Source organism: Oryzias latipes, chromosome 6, assembly GCF_053564925.1.
Source record: "Oryzias latipes strain Hd-rR chromosome 6, Olatipes_Hd-rR_3.1".
NCBI classification, from domain to species: Eukaryota; Metazoa; Chordata; class Actinopteri; order Beloniformes; family Adrianichthyidae; genus Oryzias; species Oryzias latipes.
In genome coordinates, this window is record NC_136242.1 from 19515291 (window position 1) to 19540508 (window position 25218).

Sequence of the window (25218 nt, forward strand, 5' to 3'; positions counted from 1 at the left end):
TCTAAAGATGTCCTGGATCGATTTTAGGTCAATGAATCACATCGTTCAAAATGAAAAAATATTAACTATGAATTGCATCAGCACCACAAATTATGACATGAATTGAATAGTTGCTTTAAAGAAATCTTACCCCCCTAGTTTTAAAGTTTTGAACTACAACTGCAGACATTTTGTTGCTGAAGACCTTTGATGCTTCAGTCTGGAAATTTAAACCATCAGTGTAGACTCAAAAACTTTTAATCACCAATAATTTTGATCACTTTGATCTCATATTTTGCAAGAATGACATAAATACTTGAGCCCCACTATAAGATTATTTTATGCCATTTCTTTTCTGCGTTGTAATGTCAGGCCCTTCAAAAACTCAGAGAACGGCATGCACGCTCAATGGCTTTCCCCTTCCCTGCTCCCCGTGTTTTCTTCACACACTGCTTACCCTGCGACATTTTCGACGGGTTACTCACTGCTTGGCTTCTCGCATCTTGGACACTGACAAAAAATAAATGAAGACACAAAGAAGACACAAGGTTCAGAGTTGGTGGCTGAGGCGTGAAACTATTGGAGTGTAAAATTGCCCTTGCAGTCCTGCTGTTGTTTCAGCATTTCATGGCAAGCTGCTAAGCTTGACTCTACTTCCATGTTCAGTGTCTCCTTCCTTTCACTTTTTTTCCATCTGTTTCTCTGTCAGCGCCATCCTTCAGCTGATTTTGACCTCAGGTGTTCAGAAGCAGTAGAATTACAGTAAAGTACTAACCATTCTTGCAGGCAAATCTTCTCTCTTCTCCACTAAGGACAATGCAGTTTGGAGAGAGCAGAAAGTTCAACAGGCTAATATTCACACATCAATTCGTCCAAAGGTGTCCAACTGTTCCCCTGCAGTTCCCATTACTTGCAATCAGTCACGGGGTGGCTAATTGTCTGTGTGGAACAAGATCATTACTGGTGCATGTAGAGCCTGACTGGTGCTTCCTCCTGGTGGCAGCAAGAGGCCACAGCCAGGCTGTGGAGCGCTGACAGATGGAGCACAGAGGGCAATTTGACTGGTTTTTCCATTTTGTGATACCTAAGGTTGTTTTTAAAACTTGAAGTACAGAACGGTAAGAGTTCAAGAGAGCAGGCAGAGCAATGAGGGACATTTAATTCATTAACTGGTCTTTCACTAATTAGCTGTCTTGTGCAACATGCTGGTGGCAAACAGGTCAGTGGGGGCATGTTAATGACCTCAGAGCCTGGACCTGTTTCATAAAAAAAATGTTAACAAATCTGTGTAATGATATTTAAAAGGGAAATAACGAAGATAAACTTTTTATTTGCTTTAGATTATTAACTAAAGTTGACGGTCAAGTTAGCAGTCAGTGTCACATTTTTGAACAGCTATTGAGCAGATGGCCTCTGATTCTCCCGCTCCCCTCCCTTGTGTGTATCATTCTAAATTCATAAAGCTAACGCTAAACCATAACTGTCTCTCCGATGTCCAACCACAGGCAATAATGAGAAATTGCTGGTGGTCAGAAGCAGGAGGCCTAATTTCTGTGAGCATGTAAACCAGTGTTTGCTCAGATGGGCTGCAGAGACTGTTTGTGCCCAGATTGGAAAAAAAAGTAAAAACACCACAAACAGGCTGTGTCTGGTGTTAGTCTGCCCTGCGGTAAGGCAAGGTTATTCAGATGAAAGATTGTGTTGAGATTAGTGAGCCCTGCCCAAATGTGCGGATGTCCAGAGTGCCGCACTGTGTGATTTATGAGAGTCGTGATATCAGCGGTTGCCACATGAATAAACCATGTGGGCAGAATTAAGCTCCTGTTAAACGACGCACAGCATTTTCCCAGGTGCCTTAACAACCAAGCCGGAATCAAATTCATGAAAGTTTTGTTGCTACTGCTGACTGCTTTGTGCAGCGTCTGGAGCGGTCGGCCTTAAATCTTCTGTCAGTGTTTTGCATACTTCCGATAAAAATGTCATCACCCTAAACCAAAACCACAATGCAGATGGTCAAATAGAAACAGATCTTTAGCATTTTAGAAGTAGAAAAGTGAATAAGCAAATGCTCTACACAGCATATAGTCTCATTTAACCAACATTTCATATCATCTTACACAAAATTAATATTTTTAGAATAAAATAATAAAAAATAGTCTTTGCCACATGGAGGGTGTAAAAAAACCGCCTACGACAACTTATACGCTGCAGACTATTTTTATCTAATAACTTTTTTGTCAATGATCAGTATTTTTGCATTATTCAGGAGAGCCATTGCCCTATTTTCCATGCAATCTGTGTCAGTACATAGAGTAAATAAAAACACAAAAGCGAGAGATAAAAACAGCATATTTATTATAAGAAGAGCCTTCTAAAATTTAAATTGGAACTTTTCTCTTAGTACTGTATCGTTGCATTTTTTCAACGTATTCAAGATCATGTCAATTTATTCTGAGACTGAAGCTTGTTGAAGTGAAGGTAATTTTTGAAAAAATCTCTAGCTCATAAGATAAATCTTTGAAATTTTTTATTTCACGAAATATTTACCAAAGTATTCAAGATAGAGAAACTTGCTTTAAAATAAAAACTCCTAATAATGTGCTTTTTAACAATAACTGCTCTTGTCAGAGTGTGTCACAGTATGTTGATTTCCTTTCCTTGCAGCACATCTCGGTGGATTGAGGACACAACATAAGTTGTTTGAAAGATCTCGAGGTATAAAACCATAAAATTATTTTAGTATGTTAGGATGCTGAACCCCCCCAGGTTGGAAAGTTTTCCAAATTAGACATTTTGAGCCGGCCCACTATATACCGTAATGCAAAATCAATTAGTCCTTATTGTGTTGGCCAGAAATTTTTTGCTTTAAAAAAGGTGGCATTTAATGTTTTTGCTTCTCCTAAATTGAACCATTTTGCTAATTTTAGAGAATAGTGAAGTGTAAGTTAACAGAAATTTCTGAAAATATTGCACAGTAACTATAAGTATTTTGTGCAAATGGCCTTCAGTGACATCGGAGACAGAACCAGCCATTAGTGAGTGTATCTCATTGGCAGTCTGTGCTGTGTGGTAACATCTGTAACCTTTAGATCACTTCAAATTATGGTGCTGCAGGAATCCTTCAGTAGTCATTACAAAACAGATTGAGCGGTTGGAAGAATTCTTATAAAAGTTTCATGTTTGCCTTCCACTTGGATTTAGAGGTGTGAAAATGAGCTGATTGCGCACGGCACGCCACCATGCAACACGACTTTAATCTGGAATTCTCTCTTGGTTTTCCTTTGGAGGAGAATTCAACACCTAATTATGTTCCCGGAGACTGGTTTCTACCAAGCATTGGGAAAATGGGAGCTCCAAGATGAGGGTGAAACACACCTGAGATTCTTTGAATATTGCTGAATATTAGTCATGCAGTAGTGCTGGAACTGGCACATCAGGGGACAGTATGGTTAATTGTGCTACTCTTGAAAAAGTTAAACACTAAAGACACTTGGTTTTCATTATTTCATTCAGACGTCTGCTGATAGGCAAAGAAAAAGGGACTGATTTGAAGTAATGTTGCTTCTTTTAGAGCAGATGTCCACGGTTAAACAGGATGCACGTGTGAAGATTCAGAAGTCTTGATAATGGATTTTGTAGCCTGCACACACCTTGACTCTGAAGTCTTCCATCAGCAGTCCAAAGGATGTTGCTGTTTCAGCTGTTTGTTCGCTGCAGCTACACATTGACAGGGAGGTTGGGGGGGGCTTCAGAGTCTCAGTAATCAAAGTGATGACAAAGTGGAGAAAAACACATGGAAGGCGGTTGTGGTCTCTGGACAACAACTGGCTTCTTTAAAGTTGAACAGTGAGAGCAGAAGAGCAAACCCAGGGGAAAGATACAAGGGAGGGACTTGGAGACACAAGTGGTTTTGAATCACAGTGATTTCTCTCCCAAGTTTTTGTTTTTGTTTTTTTGTTACTTTTACCCAATCTTGCACTCCTTTTGTTTGCCTTTTCTTAGACAAACATAACATCACGCCACAAGATTAAAAACATTGTACAGATGAGTTTGGGCACGGCAAAATATCACAGAGATTTTTGTCCTTGACATTTATATTGTTCAAGTCAAAATGACTGCTGACACGTTCTGTGCTGCACTTTTTAAACTCCTTCTCGGTCAAGTGTGACCAAAGCGAAAGGGCAGGATTTGGCATTATACTTTGGCGAGTTTGTTTTCAAATCAAAAGCTGCAAATGTAGTTTTTTTTATCTTTATGCTGAACATTAAGATAGTAAAAAAAAAAAAAAAACTTTAATGTACCGAAAAAGGATCTACTTTATAAACTATTTAATAAATAAATCTTCTATGGGAGACTTGAAAAATGGGTAACTTCTCATTTTTGGACAACATATGTCTTCTTTAAAATCCCACTTTGACCATATTTTGGTCTATTTAGAAATCCTTCCTAGATGTCTTTTAATTATGATTATACAGTTTTGAGGGTTGCGTCAGGAAGGGCGTCCGGCGTAAAAACATTGCCAAGTTAACCATGCGACTCATCCTCAAAGGAGAGGTTGTTTCGCTGTGGCGACCCATGATGGGAAATGCCGAAAGAGAAAGAGAATAGTTTTAGCTAAAATTAGAAAACCTTTGTCAATTTCTAGGACACGGCAGCGATTCATCTCTGAGTTGTAGGCGGTAAGTTGTGGCAGTGCAATCCTACCCCCCTTCCCCTCCCCATTACTGGGAATTTGAATAAAAAAATACTCAGGCAATTTTTAGCGTAATTTTCTTCATATATGTCCTCTATCATCAGATAAATCTCACAAGAACATGTTAAAAACACCAAAAACACAGTTTTTACTGGAGGGGGTCTCTAAACAAACCATAACTTGAACATTCTTTCAAAAAAATTCACTGACTACGTTTTTTTTTAGAAGAAAATATACATCCTTGCTCATCACTTGCCATTATTTAATATTTGCGGGGACTGTAAGATACATTGACAAACTTATCACATGATTAGATCCAATCAACTTTATTTAAATAGTACTTTCCATACATTATTGCCTGGGACAGACTGGTGACCTGTTCATGGTGTCGCCTGCCTTCGCCCATTAGTGGCCAGGATAGGCTCCAGCAGCCCCGTGACCCAGAAAGGGAACAAACAGAAGAAGATGAATGAATATAGTATTGCATCTCCAGGGGTTCACACTGATTACACTGCTGCTTCTTTCCTTTAAACTGTGTATTTATACCTCTGGCCATAGTGGAGTGGGCCACTCAGCTCTACTGCACTTCCCTCCTACAGTTTTGTGATCCAGTGCAAACACATTTTAGACCCAAATTACACTTAATCCCTTAAACCTCATAAGCTGTTAAATACAAAACGAGAAAGCATGCCGCTCCCACTGATCTCACAATGCTAAACATTTGGGAAAAAATAAACACAATTACCTTCTCAAATATTTGCTTATTGTCCCATCTAAATCCAATTTGCATTTTGTTTAAATGCCACATTACAGACATGCAACAATTGTTCACAATCATGAATTTAATGTTTTATCCTACAAAAAACCTATTTTGAGATTGTGTTTATTGAGAGAAATCTTGAACATGCTCTCTGACCCTCTAGAGAAGTGGTCCCCAACCCTGGGTCGCGGAAATTACAAATTTCACTTATCCAAAAAATATTTATAATCACCAGAATATTAGCCCTGTTCATCAAAATAGGCTCAGGTTTCATACTGAGTAGTTTGCTAACAGCTTTGTGGAGCTCTTCAAGGAAAATGCATCGAATCTCTCAGCTCTCTCTGCTGTTAACTGTCATGAAGCACAACAAATGCAAACGTCTGTAAATAAGCAGGTTTTTTTTGGAGAACGAAGGAATTTGTCACGGTGCCTCTGTCAGCCTACCTCCCCCCTCCCTGCTCTGCTGATTGGAACCAGCTGTCCTTCATCATCTCATCACCTGCAGACCTTCATATGGAGATCCACCCCAGCATTCTACGCCAGTTCGTTACACTCTCCGGTGCTTATGCCTGGCCACCAAGTTACGTTGATCGACTCAAGTCAAGCCTCGTACTTGCCTCTCCTTGTTATACGCCTTCAGGTCTTCTCCTCCACGGGTGCCGCTGGTTCCTCCCCGAGAACTCCTCGCGTCCATCTGCTCAGGCCACGAAGTCCTCCTCACTACGCTCTGGTCCCGCTCGTAGCGTTTACCGCAAGCTCCTACCACGCTCTCGACCATCTTCGACGCCGTCCTCAGGACGCCGGTTTGGACGCCTACAGCGATCCACGCTCCATACTTACCTTCTACACTCAAACTAACTTCATATCAATCTTGGACTTTCCAAAATAAATCTATTCCAAGATTTTCGGGTCTGAGTTTACTTCCGGGTTTTCAGCTACTGGATCTGCCACGTCATCGACGTCATGACAGAATTATAGTCAGAGATTTCAGTGTTTGGTCCAAGTCAGCTTTATAAAAGAAACAGGTGCTTTCTAATGTTTGGATTAAAGGACAAATTCAATTACAGACTTTATTCACTTTTGAAAAACTTGAAGTTAAATTTAAATATAAGTAATAAAACGAAACAATTTGATCACCCAAAAATAAATACATTTTTGTTACATTTTTTTGATTTAAACTACAGAAAAACTAATAAAAATTCACCTTGTTCACATTTTTATGCAGTTACAACTTTAAACTTTGAACTTTGAACTTTTTGGTTTAAAATGTATCAAGCATTCTGTGATTATTCCTTTGTTCAAAAATTACAGCTGCTCTTGCACAAACAAAACATTTTAGAATAAATGACAGTTTAAAAAGAGTATAATTTTATTTTGTTTATATGAAGTTATGAACTTGCATTTCAATACACTGGAGGAAAAAACTACCTGGGCACATTTTCAACTTATTTAGATGAAAATTATTATTGAAAACTATTGCAACTTTTAGGAAAAACAGCTGCAACTTCAAAGTTTTTGTGCTGTAATTTTTACAAAAAATGCGTGCAAGATCATTGAGAAACTGTACATCAATACAGACCATAGAGTTTCCCTTTCTTTTTTTTTTTTTTTTTGGTTGGTGGTGTGCCGCTGGATTTTTGTCAAGGAAAAAGTATACCTTGGCTCAAAAAAGGTCGAAAAAACACTGCTCTAGAGGAATTATTAAAGCAGTGTAGTGTGAAAGAAAACAAGCACACAAATTTTCTCTGTATACCTCAATTGTCATAGCAGTAGCCGCGATGTAAGCGTTGTTTTTGACTGCAGATAGTGTAATCTTTTCACATTGTGGGCAAACCACTCATCGTGTGCTAAGTGTTAACGGTTCATTTTACCAACCCCTCTTGAGTCTATGTGGGCTTTTTTTTCTGGTTGACTCTGTGAGTGTGAACGGTAGGTATGTGGGAAGGTTGAGAAGCAGAATGAGAGTGGTGTATCTGGATGAGGAGGCTGCATGGAGTAAAGTGGCTTATTTTAACGACATGCCTGTTGATATTGTTGATCCCATGAGAAATCTATGAGTTTGTGTGCGTACATTTGCGTAAGAGCCTACGTGGACACGTGTGTCTTCACTGTGTAATCATAACCTCATTATTTTTCTTCCCTCTTACAGCTTTGACCTGTCATCACCTCTCCCGGCGAGTGTCTGCATCTGAGCACAGCTGCACTTCTGTCACTTTGTGCTTCCGCAGCGCATCAGCATTCATAAAGAAACGTCCAGGGACCACAGGCTGTAAGATTAGGTGAGCTTCAGGCCATGTGCCTCTGGCTTTTAGATCTCTGACTGTTTCTGTCTTGAAGATCTCTGTGGTACTTAACTTGCTCTCAGTCATAACTATTACGGCTACACATTTTATTCCTCCCTATATTCAGAATATACCTGGTTTTATCACCTCTTGGCGGTATGCCTCAGGCCTGTGACAGAGAGCATGGAGCTTTGACTAATGTGACAACTTAGGTATTCGCTTAGAATATTCTGCATGTCCATAGTTCCTAAGAGAAATGACTAAGGGTGATTGTCTAACCACAGAAACAATAAAAGCTTTTTGGTCCATCAAGCAGTGCTGCTGCGGCACTTAACAGGATTTTTCCAGAAACTGCAGCTGTGGCCTGTAAAGGGTTGGGTTTTGATTGATCATTCTCCTAAGGAAATGAACATGACTTCAACGTCTGTCTATTCACGTGAATTGTTACTTACTTTAAGTGGAGAACTGATTGATTTCTTTTTGTGAGTGATCTGAATGAGGCCATCAAATGTGGAGGAGAAGCAAAACATGTAAATGTCTGTGTTCAAGAGCAGCATTTCTCAGAAAAATGCGTGTAACACTGTAGTACAGAGCACAGAAACATGAAAAAAATAAAAGAGGAAATTTCTCTACAAGCATGGGTTGGTTGGTTGCTTGTCTGATCGAGTAAGAAACCTCTCACTCTGAAAAAGCCGTCCCAGATTATCACACTTTGTCACCACTTCACTGTAAATGTCAAACAAGCATTACCATATGAAAAATGATGCATGGCAGGCACACATTTGTTACCCATGCATTGTTTATCTTCTTTGATGATATGCAAAGGTAAGACCTGCATATGAGAATCCATCACTGTCACGCTCTCTGATCATTTGCATTTTTCTGTAGCTTTTTTTATTATATAAATCTTGTGAAAAAGTTCTTTCTCGACTCTGAAAGCATGGACCTTTTCAAAGGCATTCATGAAGGAACTAAGCAGCAGAGCAAAACACATTTATAAAACAAAATGTTTTGTTTTTAAAACATATTTTTAATATTTTGATAAGGTAGGCATCATCAGTCAGGATTTAAACACACCTCTTTGTCTATGGAACATTGACCAAATCCAAAATGAAAGCAAAAATATACAAATGGTTCTATAACTGTATTGATGAGTCATTTTTTTTAGCACAGATTTTTTTAGATCACAGACAGCCACTCCTTAAATTCTTAGTATTTCTTGTTCACTGTTGACATTTTACCACCCAGAGGAGCAGCTGCAGTTTTTTAGAATGAATTTAATTTTCACCTTCTTTTTTTTCTGTACTGAATGTTGTTTTCTTCAGAGACTAATGCACTTTGAGCTGCAGTTAGGTGAACAGCTGGTATCATTTTTATTGATCTTAATAAGCATAGGCAACACAAGAGTTTTATGTAAAATCTGTTTGTTTTTGGGCAAGTTTTAATAACCCTATTTGTATTTAATGAAATCAACATCTGTTGTAAAATAAAACAAAAACAAGAAATCTTTTGACATTATTAATTGGCAAACTGGGAAAAAACAATGTGAAGCAAGGAAAAAAACAACTTTAAAAAAAGCTGTATTCATGATCTAGTCATTCATAAAAATATTCTTCAATTAAATTTGATATTTTTTTTTTTGCATCATATACTTATCCATCCTATCAAATCACAAAAAAACGTTCTACAACTAACAATTCTTGATACATCAAATGTGATAATTGTCTCCCAGTATATATTTAGGGACTTGTTTTGCAGAAAAATGTTCTACAATTTCTCCATTGACATATATTTTTCTCCCCTGCTTACTTAAGGATGGGGTCACCAGTTGCCCTGCTGGCTTGGCTCCTCATTCTAAGCTTCACCACTAATGGCTTTAGTCTCAACCCCGATGACCCCAATGTCTGCAGCCACTGGGAGAGGTGAGCATCTCTTTACCACAGTGCAGAACATTTTGGTTTGATGTCAGTTGAAAGTTCAGACTCCTACGACTGACATTGTCAGTTGTTAATATCATTTTTTTTGTTTTATTTGCCTGTAGCCATAATTCCTTATCTACTGTCAAAAGTCTTTGCAGGGTTATTGATTTCGGACGGCTCAAGTCACAGCTCAGGAGCTGAGAGGAGTCGTAGCTTCAAAAGCAATATGCAAGCAGATTGATCAGTGTACTCTCCTCCCAATCAATCATGACATCCATAGTGCTGGAATAAAGAGTATTAGCGCAGCGTTACAGTGTCAGCTCTAAGAAACAAACAGAAACAGGAACGATTGTAGTTTTTGATTTGAGGGTATGAAGCTATTTGTCCGACCAAATTAAAAATGATCTTCTAAAATGTATTTGATGTAAAGAAAATGCATATATTATTATTATTATAGTTTTATTATCTAAAAGTCAAATTTATGAGTGACATTTTACTGTCACAGCAGGGTAGTATGTGCGTTACTTGTTTGCACCCCCCTAAGAGTTAATTTCAGTGTTTAGGGTCTAACAAAGCTGTCACCATCGTTTTAAGAACAACCAGACCCAAAGCATGTTTTCAAAGAAGTTGCTAGTTCTAAAATGGAACAAAACCTGGCATTAGAAAACATCTTCAAGCCTATAATTTTCCAAACTAAACCAGGAAAATCAATGACCAATCTAAACGACAAAGAACAGAACTGCAAAATTCATGTCTTTAAGGGGGGTATACGTCCTCCTATAGACATGGAGTGAAGCATATTAGCAAATGTGTGTTTCCTCATTTTTAACTGTAATAAAAACCATGTTTATTCCATGTGTGCATCTGCTGCCTTTTAAATGAAACTGCAGACTTTGCCTTTGGGATCCTTTAAAATATGGCAGGTTTATGCAAAACATGAGGAGCTAAACGATTAAAATCACAACTGCTAATTAATGGGAGCTTTGACAATGACTCAATGTCCTCCAGTAGACTCTTGCATTCACTGTGATTATCCAGAGACTGTGCAAAGCATGAATACTGAAGGATGACACAATATTTTTAAGTGTTTTGAACATCAAACATTCTATTTATCAAAACATCCAGATATACATCTATTTTTTCCCATTATATAAATGAGGAATTTGAATAGTGTCTAAATTGAGAATATATATATTCTCAGTTTGGACACTAATACTGTGTATATACAGTATATATATAAAATATAATATATCTGTTGATTCTATATGATGTACATTAGCCCAATAAGTGCCCATTTAAGCCAGTTTGGGGCCACCACGGAAACTGCGGAGAAACCCATTCAGGGCCCACATTTTTCCAGATGCTCAAAGCGCTTACGTGTCCATTATGATCAATTGAAGACCTAAACTTTTCTTTTTCTTTTCATATAAAAATTTGGAATATTTGGAAGATTATGTTTTCTATTTGATTATTTTACTTTTAGTTGCATTTTAATAAATAAAATAATATTGAGAAAAACTATACTATGCGAACTGTCCAGGGTGTACCCCGTGACCCTGAAAGGTATACAGCGGGTCAGGAAAATGGATGGATGGATAGACAATATTGTGTGAACTAATCTCTCTTTATATTTGCTAAAAAGGGTCTTTTCTTGCCTTTCAGCTATGCAGTCACTGTCCAGGAGTCTTATGCTCATCCATTTGACCAGATCTACTACACGAGATGCACAGACATCCTCAACTGGTTCAAATGCACAAGACACAGGTACAATCGCTTTTTAGCTGATCTTCACTGTCTTTAAAAATCATCAAATCCAAGTCTGTGAAGACTATTAATTAAAACCCTTGTTAACTTGTTACCTTGTAGCAACTATCTACCTCTCAGTAAATTATGTTCCTATCATATTTTATCTGTTTACAGAGATGCTTTCAACTGTCATAAATTTACGATAATATTGAGGACAAGAGTCTAAAACAGATATTTCTCTTTTATTGCTTTTCCTTCCACCAATTTGCCAAAAGCAACAAAATGTCAAGTAACTTTTAAGCTCTGTATCTTTCGTGTCCTTCAGTCTTGCTTTCCATCACGTAGCTGTCTGTGTGTGCCTAATTTTCTAGGATCAGCTATAAGACAGCTTACCGACGGGGAGTGAGGACCATGTATCGGCGCCGCTCGCAGTGTTGCCCTGGTTACTTTGAGAGCGGAGACTTGTGTGTTCGTGAGTATCCTTTTTCTTTAACTCATTTGTCCTCGCTGATGACATTTCAGCTTTTATCTGCAAGACATCTGAGAAAAAGGAGTAAAAAGAACTGATCTTTGCAGTGGATGCTTGCAAATTTAGCCCACTAGGCCGCCACCGCTCTCTTACTCTATTCTACTCCTGTCATGTACCCTATAATACTTTTGTTAACGCACTGCCATAACGCACTGCCATAACGCACTGCCATATTCACTGTATATTTATTAAATATTATGTGGCTCGAATTATTTAAATGTACAATATTTTGTGTACAAAGATAATCTACACCAGTTCTGACTTTTCTAGCAAGGGAAGTATAATTAAAATTGGATAGCAATTACAAAATTAATTAAATAAGAAGGTGCTGGTTGAAGACTGAGGTTGGACAGCAGCCAATATAACACTGTGTTTGAGTTCAATAGCTTAAAATGAGCAGAAGCCTTAAAAATTAGTCTGTAGCAACATGCTAATAAAGATGTTTCACAATAATTTTTATCTTCTTAGCAGTGATTGGCTTCCGTTTCCACCCCTTCACTTCAAACTGAATTTTTTTTAGTTGGTCAAATAAAGACAGACCATGTTACAGTAGCCTCTGAGAGTTTTATTTTTGATATCTTCTTCTGACCTAATGTTTTATTCTCTTTAGATAAGTTTGCACTTACATACATCCCCAGCCCTTTTTCATGGTGAGGGGTGTTTTCTAATACAATGACAGCGGCCATGTGGGTTTGCTCTTTGACCACAGCTCAGCTTGTCCTTGTCAAGACTTTAATCGCCTCAGGGTAGCCATTCCCTAGGAAGCTGGCCAACCAACAGAACAAGCTTGTGTGATTGTATGGTGGTCTTCAGCAGTGAGGTGCAGACTGATCAATAATGCATTCATTAACCGTTTAACTGACTGTGGAACCATTACTCCATTAATAGGTTTTCAGACTACTAAGCTGGTGATTCTACTAACTGAGTAAGTGCATCTAAAATTAGTCTTTTTCTTTTTGTAAAATACACACTTGGTTTATTTTGTATTAAGCGCAACACAGCAGTTTAACCCTGCATCTCTGGAGTGAGGGGTGTGGAGGGACTGAGTTTATGGAGGCCAAGAGGCCAGTGTTTGCTTTCTGCTGCCTTTGCAAACCGTTCCCTTTTAATCCCTGAAGTCACCTCCAGGATTAAAAGATTTGTATTCCTGAGGCACGTATGCACACATTGACAAAAGGTAACTTTATAAGGTAAATCGACCCAAAATGAACTTTAGTCTTCTATTTTAGGACGTTTTTTGCTGTCGGCTAAATTTAAATGTCCCCGTTTTCTTAAGGACTCTTTATTTGGTGTTGCGTCTTTTATCAAACATATTTCATTAAAAGTCAGAAATGCCTCAGGACTGTTTGCCTTTTTAGTCTTGGCTGCTTCTTTCTTTTTTGTCGTGGTACACCAACGACCTCATTAGCTCCACGGAGAAGTGACAAAAAATGCTAGACCTTAAAAGCAGCTAAAATCCAAGTTATACTACCACTAACACTGACTTTGTTTCACACTAAATATTATTTATTTATTTTGCACTACCTCGGTTGTTTGAATTTCTGCACAATGAATTGAACTTGGATCCCTTTCTTTTCAATTAGCGCTTGAAGTTTCCAAAGACAAGTCCTTTTTATTTCTTTGACCTTTGATCTGTCGTAAGTCATTACCTTAAGATGTTACCAGCCTAAGAAGAGGATGTGAGGATCTCATTTCCCTTCTAATAAGGATGATTATTATAGTTGTGCATGAAGGAGTGAGAGGAACTTGCTAATGACAAGAGCTCCTAATATCTTCAGAGGCTGAAAGACTTTGCAGCGCGATGAGTACCTATCTTTTTAGGAGGCATTAGGGATGGATGATTCCTGCATGGCTCTTGCCTGTCCAATGCAGAAAATAATTAAAACATTGCTCTAGTTGTAGAAGTAGTTGACTTTTGATTAGTTTTTGCATTTGCATTTTGATGAACTAGTGTATGTTTTTTTTTTTATTGTTTTTGTACCTTTGTATACTTTGACTGCGGCAGACCAGTCCTTCTTGGTGCACAATGTTTACACTTAGCTCATTTTACAACAACTTTCCTGTTTCAGCCACCTTAATACAGTTTTTCCTCAACATTTTTGTGCCAACAAAAGAGAATAAAACAGGTTAACTCAGATCAACAGCAGTGTAACTATGTCAACACTTAAAGATAATGTGGTGGCAGCATTTTTACCTAGAGAAGAAATTATTAAAATACTGCATGCAAAATCACTTACTGAATACTTCAGCTTCATAATGGTTTTTATGGAGGTTTTTTGAATTATGTGACATTACTTGTCAGTCCCTTCCAATAAAGGTGATAGCTTACCCTTAAAAGTTTAAAATGTTAAAGATGGGGGATATGGGCTTCCTTATGTCTTTTAATGTACGAGACTCTTGAGGCATCCTCGATTAATGAAATCTGTGCATCAATTCTTTGTATTTGTAACCGTTTGGGGGAATGCCTCATTACTTGTAGTATATTATTGTAATTTTCCCTTTGCTTTTTACTATATGACATGGTAGAAAACATAATTTTGCTTTTTTTTATTTATTAATGCAACCTTTAATGAAAATATGTGGTAAACTCTGCAATGCACACTTTTTTAAATGGGCTTTTACAGCTAAAATATAATCATGTCACTTTTGTATATATTCTGATGAGGTGTTTTTTTTTAATAGTCACAAAATTCCTTAAAGAAGCAACAGATGGATGCACAATTTAACTAAGTTTCATAAAGACAAGTGATGCGGAAATTCAAAACAGTATAAAGTGGAGCAAAGTTGTTGCAGATAAGCTAAAAAAGTCAAATTAATGTAAGGTCGGCTAACATTTACAGAGAAAAAAATCTAAAACAATAAAAGAACATGGTCAAGACTTGTAGAGCTTACCACAAGGCTTTAGAATAATATTTTTTATGGGGGACTATAAGATATTGTAGTTTGATTGCCAAAAATATCAAATTGGATAACATTGCACAGCAATCACCAATTAGCTCCATTGTTCCTTGTTCTGATAACACCTCTGCATAATGAGTTAGATTAGCCTTTTATCTAGATGAAAGACTCAATTTTCCAACAGATTCCTTAGACATGAGTTAGGCAGAGTGATTCATGAATTTCAATTAAAATGAAAGACCTACCTCCTACTTTATAATGCCTTCCCTTCAGTACAACGGTTTTGATCTCAAGAGAGGGGTGTGCTTTATCCTTTTTTCACATATTCAAAACTTAATTTCCATATTTCTTTTTTTTTTTTGACACATTTGCATTTCCCTGTTCTCGCTAATCTGAATTTGCTGATTGAAACTAAATGAAATCAACTCATCATGGTGACATTGAATTTGTCTCCTCTTCCCTTTGAGTTCTCTGCATAGTGTGGACACATTGATTACAGGTAGTCAATCTCGCTGCCTTCGTCAGCACAAATATTGGAGCTTTTTCTCCTTTTTCTTCATGCTGGGTAACTCTAATTAGACAGTTTTCTGCAAAAGGACCAATGTTCTGAAGTCCTCTATAAACTATCTTTCAATCTCTGCTGTAGCTTTTTGAAGCAGGGGCATTTTTGCAATTATTCATGGCTGATGGGTGTTTTGGATTCACTCCTGTCTCTTCTGCTGTATTTCACTCGTCGGTGGTGGATCCTAATCGAAGTCTGGTTGAGTGATAATCTATAGCAGCTCTGTTCGGGCTGGCAGCCAGCCCCCGCTGACCTCTCTGCATGCTTCGTAGTCTTGCACGCAGAGCTGCATTATTGCTCAAAGAAAGAAAAAAGCCCAAACAGATGTTGTCCTCCTGAGAAGACACAAAGTAGAGAACAAAACCAGCAGAACTTTGAAGTGATGGCTGTGGTTTGATCTCTACAGGGGACAGACTGTCTACTTTACTGCCTTTTGATTATGCATCATCCCTCCACGAGCCTCGACTGCCGATTCCCATCGGACAGGGTTCCTTACTGGTCATATTTGCTTGGCCGCATTTCAGATAAGAGCTTGCTTATTTTAACATCACCGGCCAAATGACCTTCCCTGCCTTATATATGTCAAAGTTAAGAATTTATTTTTATTTAACTGTAATTCTTTGATTTAAAATACGGTGACAAAAAAGACTAAAAAGTTTTCTCTTTTTTTCTAGCTCAACAAAACCCCTAATTCTTGAGAAGACTGTTTCAGGAATACTAATGCTGCCCCGATCAATTTGGAGTTGTGTTGCTCAATATGAATGATCAAGAAAACTGCACACTTGGTAAACACTGCAGCGTACCTGCAACATTAAAGCTTCACTTTATGGCAGAGCATTAGAGGTGATTTACAACGTGTTCTGTCACGGCTCAGCCTGCTGATAATGGCTCGTTGTGGAGAGTAAAGCTGTGCAATAAACCAAAAATGTTAACCAAAAACTCTTTTAAGAAATCATTTAGCTCTCTGTCAAGTGTCGGAGACGGATGTCAAAGCTGAGTGCTAAGACTGGGATTGAGTCTTAACCTGGAAGTACTGAGTTTAAAATTGTATTGACCTTTTTTTTTCCAGCAGTAATTTCAGAGGTTGTTTGTAGGTGGTTTAATGATTTCTTTCACTCCACTTGCATGTGTGTTAGTATGAGGATGTGTGTGTTAATTGCACTGATGAGGGGATGTCTCTGTGTCTTAGCACTGTGTACTGAGGAGTGTGTCCATGGCCGCTGCGTGTCGCCTGATTCATGCCAGTGTGAGCCTGGATGGGGAGGATTGGACTGCTCCAGTGGTAAGTGCACTTTACCTCTAAACCTGCAATTACTCACTTAGACTCATTTATTCCTAAATTACATTCACAGCCAGTAAGTCCTTAAGACTTTGCTGTGAATTTATTTTTGCCTCAATGTCCGTTTATCTCAAAGCTGTTCAGCTTTGTGTCCTCTCTTCTTAGCAAGCACAGCCAATGGAACAGGTAAGTCACAATGAATTCATTTTCATTTGCTGGAAGTGGAAGTGATTTGCTTGATGAATCTTGCGGATGAATGATGGTTGCATCCCCCTGTGTCTACCAAACTCTCTGTTATGGTCCTAATCATGATTAGACCGGTGCCTATTTCTTGTTCAGTAAAATGATGGATCAGCGCCAAGCTGAAACAAACCATTGTTTCCCCCTTTCCCACTTTGCTAGGGTTAGAAGAGTGGATGGGAGGATTGAGCCAGGCATTCTGCAGTCAGTTAAATGCCGACGCCTCTATAAGGCCAGGCAGCCGGAATAATCTATATCTTCCTTTGTAGAATTTATGCTTGCAAAGAAGTATGCATACAGGGGGCTCTTTTTCTTCCTGACAAAGATAGCAGCTCTAGTGACCCAGTCACCATATCCCACATCAACATTTCTGACCTCCAATTCATAACCATGCCATGGCATTTAGCTGCTATTGCCTGCAGCAATTTTTTTAGGAATGATTAACGACAGATAAAATCATATCAGTAGCGTTGCGACGAGTTTTCATTATAAAGAGAGCCATTCACTGATTAGCACTGGTGTGTAAATCAGCCGCCCCAGCTGCAGCACCAGTCCATTGGAGGTGGATTCATAGGCGTAAATCACAAGCCGGAGCTGTTTTGCTGCTGCTGCTTCCCACAGGCTGCTGAGGGTCCAGCAGGACTGATGTGGAGTTGAGGACCCTCAGGTAGTGTCATCCCACTCGTGGTTTGTTAGGAGTGCAGCCACGTGTGCCTTTCAGCCTACAGGTGTTTAGTCGATCCACCTTGTTAGGACAGACTTGATGACGGAGACAGAGGCATTATTCATAACTTCAGATTTCCATACCAGGCATGATTCCAGGCTTTTTTCATTTATGAGCTTTCATCTGCAGAAATTAGGAATGCGTGCCAATTTTTAAATTAAATCTGGCCTCCTTTTCCTTCGTGTGAATGGTTCAGCATGTTCCTTCGCTTTGTCTGTGACTGTAAATTTTCCTTTCAGTCGACACAGATAGAATGTGGTTTCGAGAATCTGGTTCACATGGCCCAATAGAGCAAACTTTTAACAATTGAGTTACTATTGTTTATTCTTTGTGGATTTTAATGTTTTTTTTGTTTGAGTTGGGGTGTTTGTGTTGACTTTAAAAAGCCAGTTCCATAAGGTTCTAGCTGAGGAGAGGGCAGAATGAGCTGCTCACATGACAAAGGACGTGTAAATGCGATAAAGTGTGTCGCCCAAGCTTGGAGATGAAGAGCTGCCGTGGGATGCTGCGACCTAAAGCTGAAGTGACAGCCTTTCAGCCAGCGAACTGGAGCTGGATCAAAGGCTTGGACTTAGTTTCTGGAGCAGCACCCACCAGGAAGGAGTTTTGTATATGGGTCAGGTGGTGGAAATAAAGAGTTAGACCATTTGTAGCCAGAGAGAAGAAAGTGAAAAGGTGGGAGAGATTAGAAAGAAAGAAAAAGTCTGTGGAAACTGATGAAATCGCCTGTTTTTCACCTGCTGTTGTCCACCTGCTGCAGCTAACCAATTCATTGGCCTGGAGCAATAGTCCCACTGAGATCAGGCCTACCCTGCGACAAGTCAGGAGCTCTGAGGTGTCTTAGCCTCATCTCAAGGACGTGCTGTTAGAAAGATAAAACAGAAAAACAGGAAGTTGATTGCTGTTTGCAGAAAACATGTATGGTGGTTGTGGTTAGTGTGATCAGTGATGGTGTTTTGTGTTTCTCACATAGTGCTGCACATGTTCTATTAAACTGTTTTACAGGTTTAATGCCTTTTTTTTAAAGTTTTACAGATTTTTACTGAAGTGCCCTCTTAATTATTTTTCTGTATTCTTCTCTCTTTTAATTTGATTTTTCTTCTGATATTAAAATATGATGGTTTTCCTTTCAAATTCTGTGTTTTATAAGTATTTTCAATAGAACTGTCATCAAGTAAATGAAACGAAATATAAACCCAAAAGCAAAGGGGTGGCAGCAGTTTTTACAGAAGCAGTTCAGTTAAATGGAGCTTTGCTTATTGAACTGAACAGCACATCTTTAGTAATCTTTGCCGGCTGATATATATACTGTGTTCTCCGAATGCAGAGATATTATTGTTTGTAGTCTGCAGCTAATGGAGGACCTAGTGGTGTAAAGAATGCTGTGATGAAATGTAGTTTTTGGGTGATATTGTGAGTTTATTGAATAAAAAACGATACGTTTTTCTGTTTTATGAGTTTCTGGGGTTCGAACGTTCTTGCTGAGTAGTGTCAGCTCTTTTCAACACAATTTAATCCTCGTGATGAGTCTGTCACACCAGGTCACTATACACTGCGGTAATAACAGCTTTCAAATAAAGAAAGTGATAAATGTAGTTGCTGTCTCCAAAAGGTATAGTTAGCTGTGACTGCTATCACTTGAAAAATATTAGGTGTAATGAAGCATTGATTTCATGAGCTTCAGTCAAGTAATGACATGTTCCCAGAGCTTGCACTGAGACTTTTTTTTTTTTTTACAAGTGCAAAGCCTTTCTTGTTTTTTCTTAAATGAACTTCTCTTTCTTCACAACATTTGGGCACTTGTGCAGGGATTCTATAAATCAATGCTCCTGAAAAGTCCTGGGCCGCAGTTGAGCTTTGTTAACCACAAAACATCCTTTGTGTTCTTGCAAGAAATCTATCACACTTAACAGGCAAATCTAATGTGGTTGGTCAGCCGTGTTCCATGAGGTATCCTTCTGTGTATTAAAATGATAAAGCAGCCGCTCTTGCGGCTGCTGTCCTCGTCATTAATTGATAAATGTGGCCCATGAGCGCTTTTTTACGGACTGTTGCACGACTCTATGTAATTGTTGTTTTATGTTAATTGAAAAGCAAAGCATTCATTTTTAGGGCTTAAATGTTTTATTAGCTTAAACAATTTTAAGGGTGCAGTTTCATTGTTCTGGGTCAAATGGAAAGACCAAATTTAGCCTTTCATCAGCTTGTTTTATGTTCAATTCACTTTCCACGAGGTATAAAAATAAAACGGGGAAAAAAGAAACCAGACCAAAATGCTGCTGTGAGTCTTCATTTTGGCTGAAAAACACTCTCCTCTGGCAGACGTCAAGTGTTTATATATTATTGTCAGTGTGAGCCGGAGCTACAGTCAACATGTATTGCTGTCAAAGGCGAGGGGCAAACTCATATCTAGCTTTACTCTTTCTTGGCGGATCAGTCTAAATTTCACTTAACTTTGCTTTTTTGAAGTTTAATCTTCATTAATCTTTCAGGTGCTGCATAAGCATGTGGAAGCATGTGTTTGAGTACTGTTTGTGCATGATAAAAAACATGTCACCTTATTTCCAGTTGATGATGTCAACAAAAAAAGAAAAAATAAGAGAGAAAAAGATTTGCCTTCTTCAACATCTAGAAAGGATGTCTACATTGATTGAATTCCTCATTAGACAAGCGTGTGGAGACACTTTTCGATCTGTATGATTTTGAAGGGGTATCTTTGCTGATTGTAAAAGTTGATTCCAACCGCCACACTCAGTTTGATTGGATCAAAGCACCCAGGCAATGATGCTTCTCTCAAGAGGAAAGAAAATGGACCACTGTAGTGGCTGATGCTCCTTACATATACAATATATTTATATTTAGCAGTGAAAATAAGTTCTACAGCTCGACCAACTGGTGTCCTTTTGGTATATAACAGTAGTTTCTGTTATTAAGGGGAAACATTTACACCTGCATCATTATTTTGTTTAATTTGTTCAATCCAAACTGCAAGAATTACAATTTTAGTTTAAAATGTGTCTTATCAACGGTAATATTGAGGCTTTTGGATCTGTCCGTTCTTAGATATTTACATGGAGACTGCTGCTTTTTTTTTTACAGCATCACATGCTGTATTTTCTGTTTGCAGTGAAATGAGAAGAAACATAAAAAACCCTTAAGGGTCAGTTTTCAGTGCATTGTGAAGCAATAAGAAATTTAATTTCAGTGACTTATTCACCATAATGGATATAGGTCTTCACACATGTGTGTTGATCACATCATTTGATTTAATCTAAAACATTATTAGGCAAATTTGGCTTCAAATCCAAAGTAGATGCCTGAAGTTAAACAGCTGCCAAAAAAAAGTCACATTTTTATATCTTTCTTAGATTTAAAAACACACAATGCTGCATCTTTTAATAGTTTTGAAGGTTGTTTGGATTACAAAAATGTCTATATATGAAAATTATAAAAATATAGATTTATTATCTTCAAACTCTTTTAAAGTACTTTGGGTTGGTAGATTATCATTAAAAAGATGTGCATTTTGAGAAAGACTGTTTGCCATAAAAATCTGTTAAGCCAACCAGCCTCTTAACCCTTTAGCTTCCCTTCTATTGAATATTATCTCCTTAACACACTGTTTCTGGATATTTTAAACTGCCCTAACAATGAAAAAGTATACATCAAGTGTTGCTCAAGTTTTTAATATTTCCAACGTTTTCTGAGACCGATTGTACAACAATTCAATAATTTCTTCCAATCTCCGTTCTATAGGATTCAAAGAGTGAATTAAAAAAATCAGCACATGCACAAGCACATCCTACACCTCTTAACCTCTAGACAATCAGTTAATGTCTTTATCAAGTAGCTGACAGTCTAAGTCAGTTGTCATTCAGACAGACATGAGAGACTGTCAGATAGCAGACTGAAGGGGTAAATGGAAAGGTAGGGAAGAAAAATACAGTGCTACGGCGGAATGCAAATGACTGATATTTATCTTTAGCAATGTTTAGCCTTTACAAAATTACATTTGCTGGAAGTGGTGACAGAAAACTCATGAGGTTGAGAAGTCATGAAAAGTATTATAAAATTTGAAAAGGTCTTCACAGCTTATATGTTTTGCAATAATTTACAATTTAAAGAGAGAAAGCAATTCAAGTTAACAAGAACCGCTGCTATTAACAAAGAGGTATAGAAGTCTCCCTGTGCCTGACTTTCTGTTTTTTATTCCTGTTTCAATGACTTGTTTTGTTACATGAAAAAGTTTAGATTAGAAACTACAACTGAAAGAAGACAGATGATCAATATATTGTTTTTTTTATGCTTTAAACCAGTGGTCCCCAACCTTTTTTAGGCCGTGGACCGGTTTAATGTCAGATACTATTATAATAATGGGAATATTGTGTGTACCTGTCTATGTGCAGAAATCTTGGGAGATAAATCTTTAATCATTAATGTATGATTATGCTTCTAACCTGTAAATAGTTGTGTGCAGACTTTTTTTTGTTTGTTGCTGTGTGAACTAAAATATGTAATTTAGTTTACTTACGACACTTTTATGTTTTAACTTTGTAATATCGACTACCCCCACTCTAACCCCTTATCCCCCATCTCTGACATCCCACTCTGTTTCTTTCTCTTCTCTTTTGTTTCTTTTTTCGTCTGGTCCAACAAGGAATGTACACAAATATAATTTTCCTAAATAAACCTTAGCCTCAAATACAAAAGGTGTTTATACAAATATACAATCTGTCTGTCTGAAGATCCATAAACCCCAATTGTAACAATAAAATCTGTCCAACACAAGAGGCACTCAGCTCTAATCTGCTTGCTCAGCTGTTGGACAAAAATCTTGTAGCTTTCCCCCCAAAAAATCCTTTTAGAATCAGAAATGAAACAAAACAGAAATAATGTAAGTTACCATTTGTATTTTTGGTCTGCAGTCTGGTATCAAGTGACTCACAGACCGGTACCGGTCATATACTTTCCCGAATAAGACCTGTATGAAAGATTAAAGCCTGTGTGTTTAGCCTTCTAGGATCTGGAAATCTGCTGAAGAGTCAGTGATTTCTTATACACTCTGACGAGTGTTTAGGTTACCTCCTAGTTTTGCACACCCGTTACAGCAAGTTTCAGAATGCAGATGTGTAATTGTGTGTCCCCAAAAACCAGCTTCTACAAAGAGTTTGCTTGAAAGGGGTAAACTGAATCCTTATAGCACTCTGTACAAAAATGTTCTAAAATGTCTCAATCACTGAGGGGAAATTGTTTAAACTTTATAAAAATGTCACGTACTGTCTCTTTTGAGAAACGTTTGCTGATTTTTTGTGCTGAGATTCATTCATTCTCAACACTAGTGTCAAGCTATAGCGCATTGTTGTCATGGTTTTGAGATGATTCTTCAAACAAGCCAAATCAATACATTATTTATTTGGACGCATAAAATTCCCTTTTTTTTTTGCCTTTTGGTCTCAAAAAGAGGAAGACCCCATATATTCAATCCCACAGAATTTTCTGACTGCCAACACAAAGAAGAATAACAGCGCTACTTCAAGTTGCAAATTATTTGTTAGCTTTTAAGCATTTGTAGTAAGCCCATTGAGACGACTGTTGTTGTGATTTTGGGCTATACAAATAAAATTGAATTGAATTGAATTAGTACTTTAATGCTGTTTGCTGGACTCTTTTGTGTATAGAATGTCTTTCACATTTTAACTCTGGAATTAAGGTGATGCTGATACCAAACAAAAGGACACTTTAATATAAATTAATAGAAATGTGCACACTCACTGATCCCTTTTGGGTATAAAGGGCTGAGGCTTGTTTCCAACTAACTCAGCCTTCGCATTTTTGATTGGCAGGTCACACCTGATCCTGGTAATCAGCTGTAGGTAGGGCAAAGGTATCTGGCCCTTAAATCATAGAAATGCTTAAGAATTCAAAAAAGAAAAAAGAGACTATTACATACTAGAACCTCCTCAATGTTGGCTGAGGTTTTATGCTTTTTCTTTGTTCATTGTTCACGTTATTTTTTAGTCACAACTGGTTTTGTTAACTCCTTCCAGTTTATTAATTTCTACCTGATCTTCCTATTGCTTTTTGCTTGCAGATGTTTTTTAGTTTGATCATGCATTTTTTTGTTGTTTTTAACTCAGTCATCTTGGTTAAGTTGTCTCATTTTGTTATCAGTTGAACTTGTAACCTGCCCTCAGTCTCCTGAATCTCAGCCTTTGACAAACCCTTACACATTAACACGTCATGTCCGCTTGTTTGTTTAGTATCTTGTTTTTAAAATGACTTACTGATAAGTCATGGAGATGTTTACACTTGATTTAAATTATTTAAACCATGCGGCTTTAACTATCTAATTTTATCTGCAATTATTTTAAGGACAAATACATTCAGCATTTTAGTTTCACGTTGACAGTTGTGGTCATTAAAAAAATAAATAAAGCATAGAAATCAGCCTGCAGGACAGAGATGTCCCCACTCGAGCTGTGACAACCTGAAATTTCAGAATGCAGCTCAGACAGCTTTCTTACTTTTTTTTGCATGTCTCAAAGTAACTTATGAAAGGTGTAAATCAAAGTCGAGAGACTTTGCCTGACAGATATGGAGTCCTTCATATGAACTGAAGTAGACTCTCCCACTTTGGCTGACAGCATCCTTAATTACACATAACACATTTATTCACACACGCTAATGTCTATGATGAATTAACTATTAATAAGTAAAAATATTCTTGCTGACAGTTATAATCTTTTGAAGACATTTTGCACATGCATCATAGGAAACCTATAACATTTTCTGGAAATATAAGCCTCAAGTGTGCAAATTGACTTTGCTAAGCTCTGAAGATTTTTTGCACCATCCCATTAGGCAGGATTTATTATTCCCCTAGAGCTCACTGCTCCATTACCTTTGGGAGACTGCCTAAAGTGTGTGTGTATGTGTGTGCATGTATTTATATGCATGTGTGATGGCTTTGCATATAACCTAAGAACAAAAAGCTGGTGGATAGCATATCGTGGTGATTGTCAGGATGATACAACATTCAAACCCACTATTCATTATCACTGTGGTTCCTGTCATTAGTCTCTGTAAGAGAGTTATGAGCTCCAAGAACACACTGCAGAGCCCTGAGAGCTTTTGTAGATGGTTTGATTTAATAAGGACATTAAAAAGCCTTATCTGCTGTCCTTAAGAGAAGGTCAGAGTGTCTAAAAAAGCGGAAATGCTAGGATAACTGTATCCAGAGATAAGCTATCACCTGAATTCTTATGTAAAAACAAAGCTTTTTTAAGCCCATTTTCCACTCTGCACTGATAGAATACAGCACAGGGTTACACTTGACTTGTTGTCAAATGCTGTGTTTTCTCATTCAAAGGGAATTCACTATAGTAAAACTAAAGAATAACCCCTGGAACCCATATCTGTTTTAGGTTGTTACCACTTTGTAGTGCTCATGTACATAAAAGTATGTTATTTACATAAATGTGCAATGTTCTTTTGTTAACCAAGCCACGTGCAGACTTGTAGATTTCCTCTATGTAACCACTACTGCCTTTTTTAAGCATTGACCATGTATTTTTTTCTACTCTATCTGAATTTGACACCATTTGTCC

General features: G+C 37.8%; 1 protein-coding gene across 5 annotated transcripts in view; it reads left to right on the forward strand.

Moving 5' to 3' along the window:
• Nucleotides 1-25218, forward strand: part of megf11 (multiple EGF-like-domains 11) — a 78456-nt gene that overhangs the window by 11586 nt on the left and 41652 nt on the right. For 3 of the 5 annotated variants that reach the window (XM_020704031.3, XM_020704032.3, XM_078948713.1), the window contains exons 2-6: nt 7582-7711; nt 9529-9636; nt 11296-11397; nt 11751-11851; nt 16558-16650. In XM_020704031.3, coding sequence (XP_020559690.1) covers nt 9530-9636; nt 11296-11397; nt 11751-11851; nt 16558-16650 — 403 coding nt within the window. In that variant the 5' untranslated portion in view covers nt 7582-7711; nt 9529. Of the gene's footprint in view, nt 1-7581; nt 7712-9528; nt 9637-11295; nt 11398-11750; nt 11852-16557; nt 16651-16812; nt 16834-25218 lie in introns of all 5 variants that reach the window. The other 2 variants (XM_020704029.3, XM_020704030.3) reach the window with 1 other exon arrangement.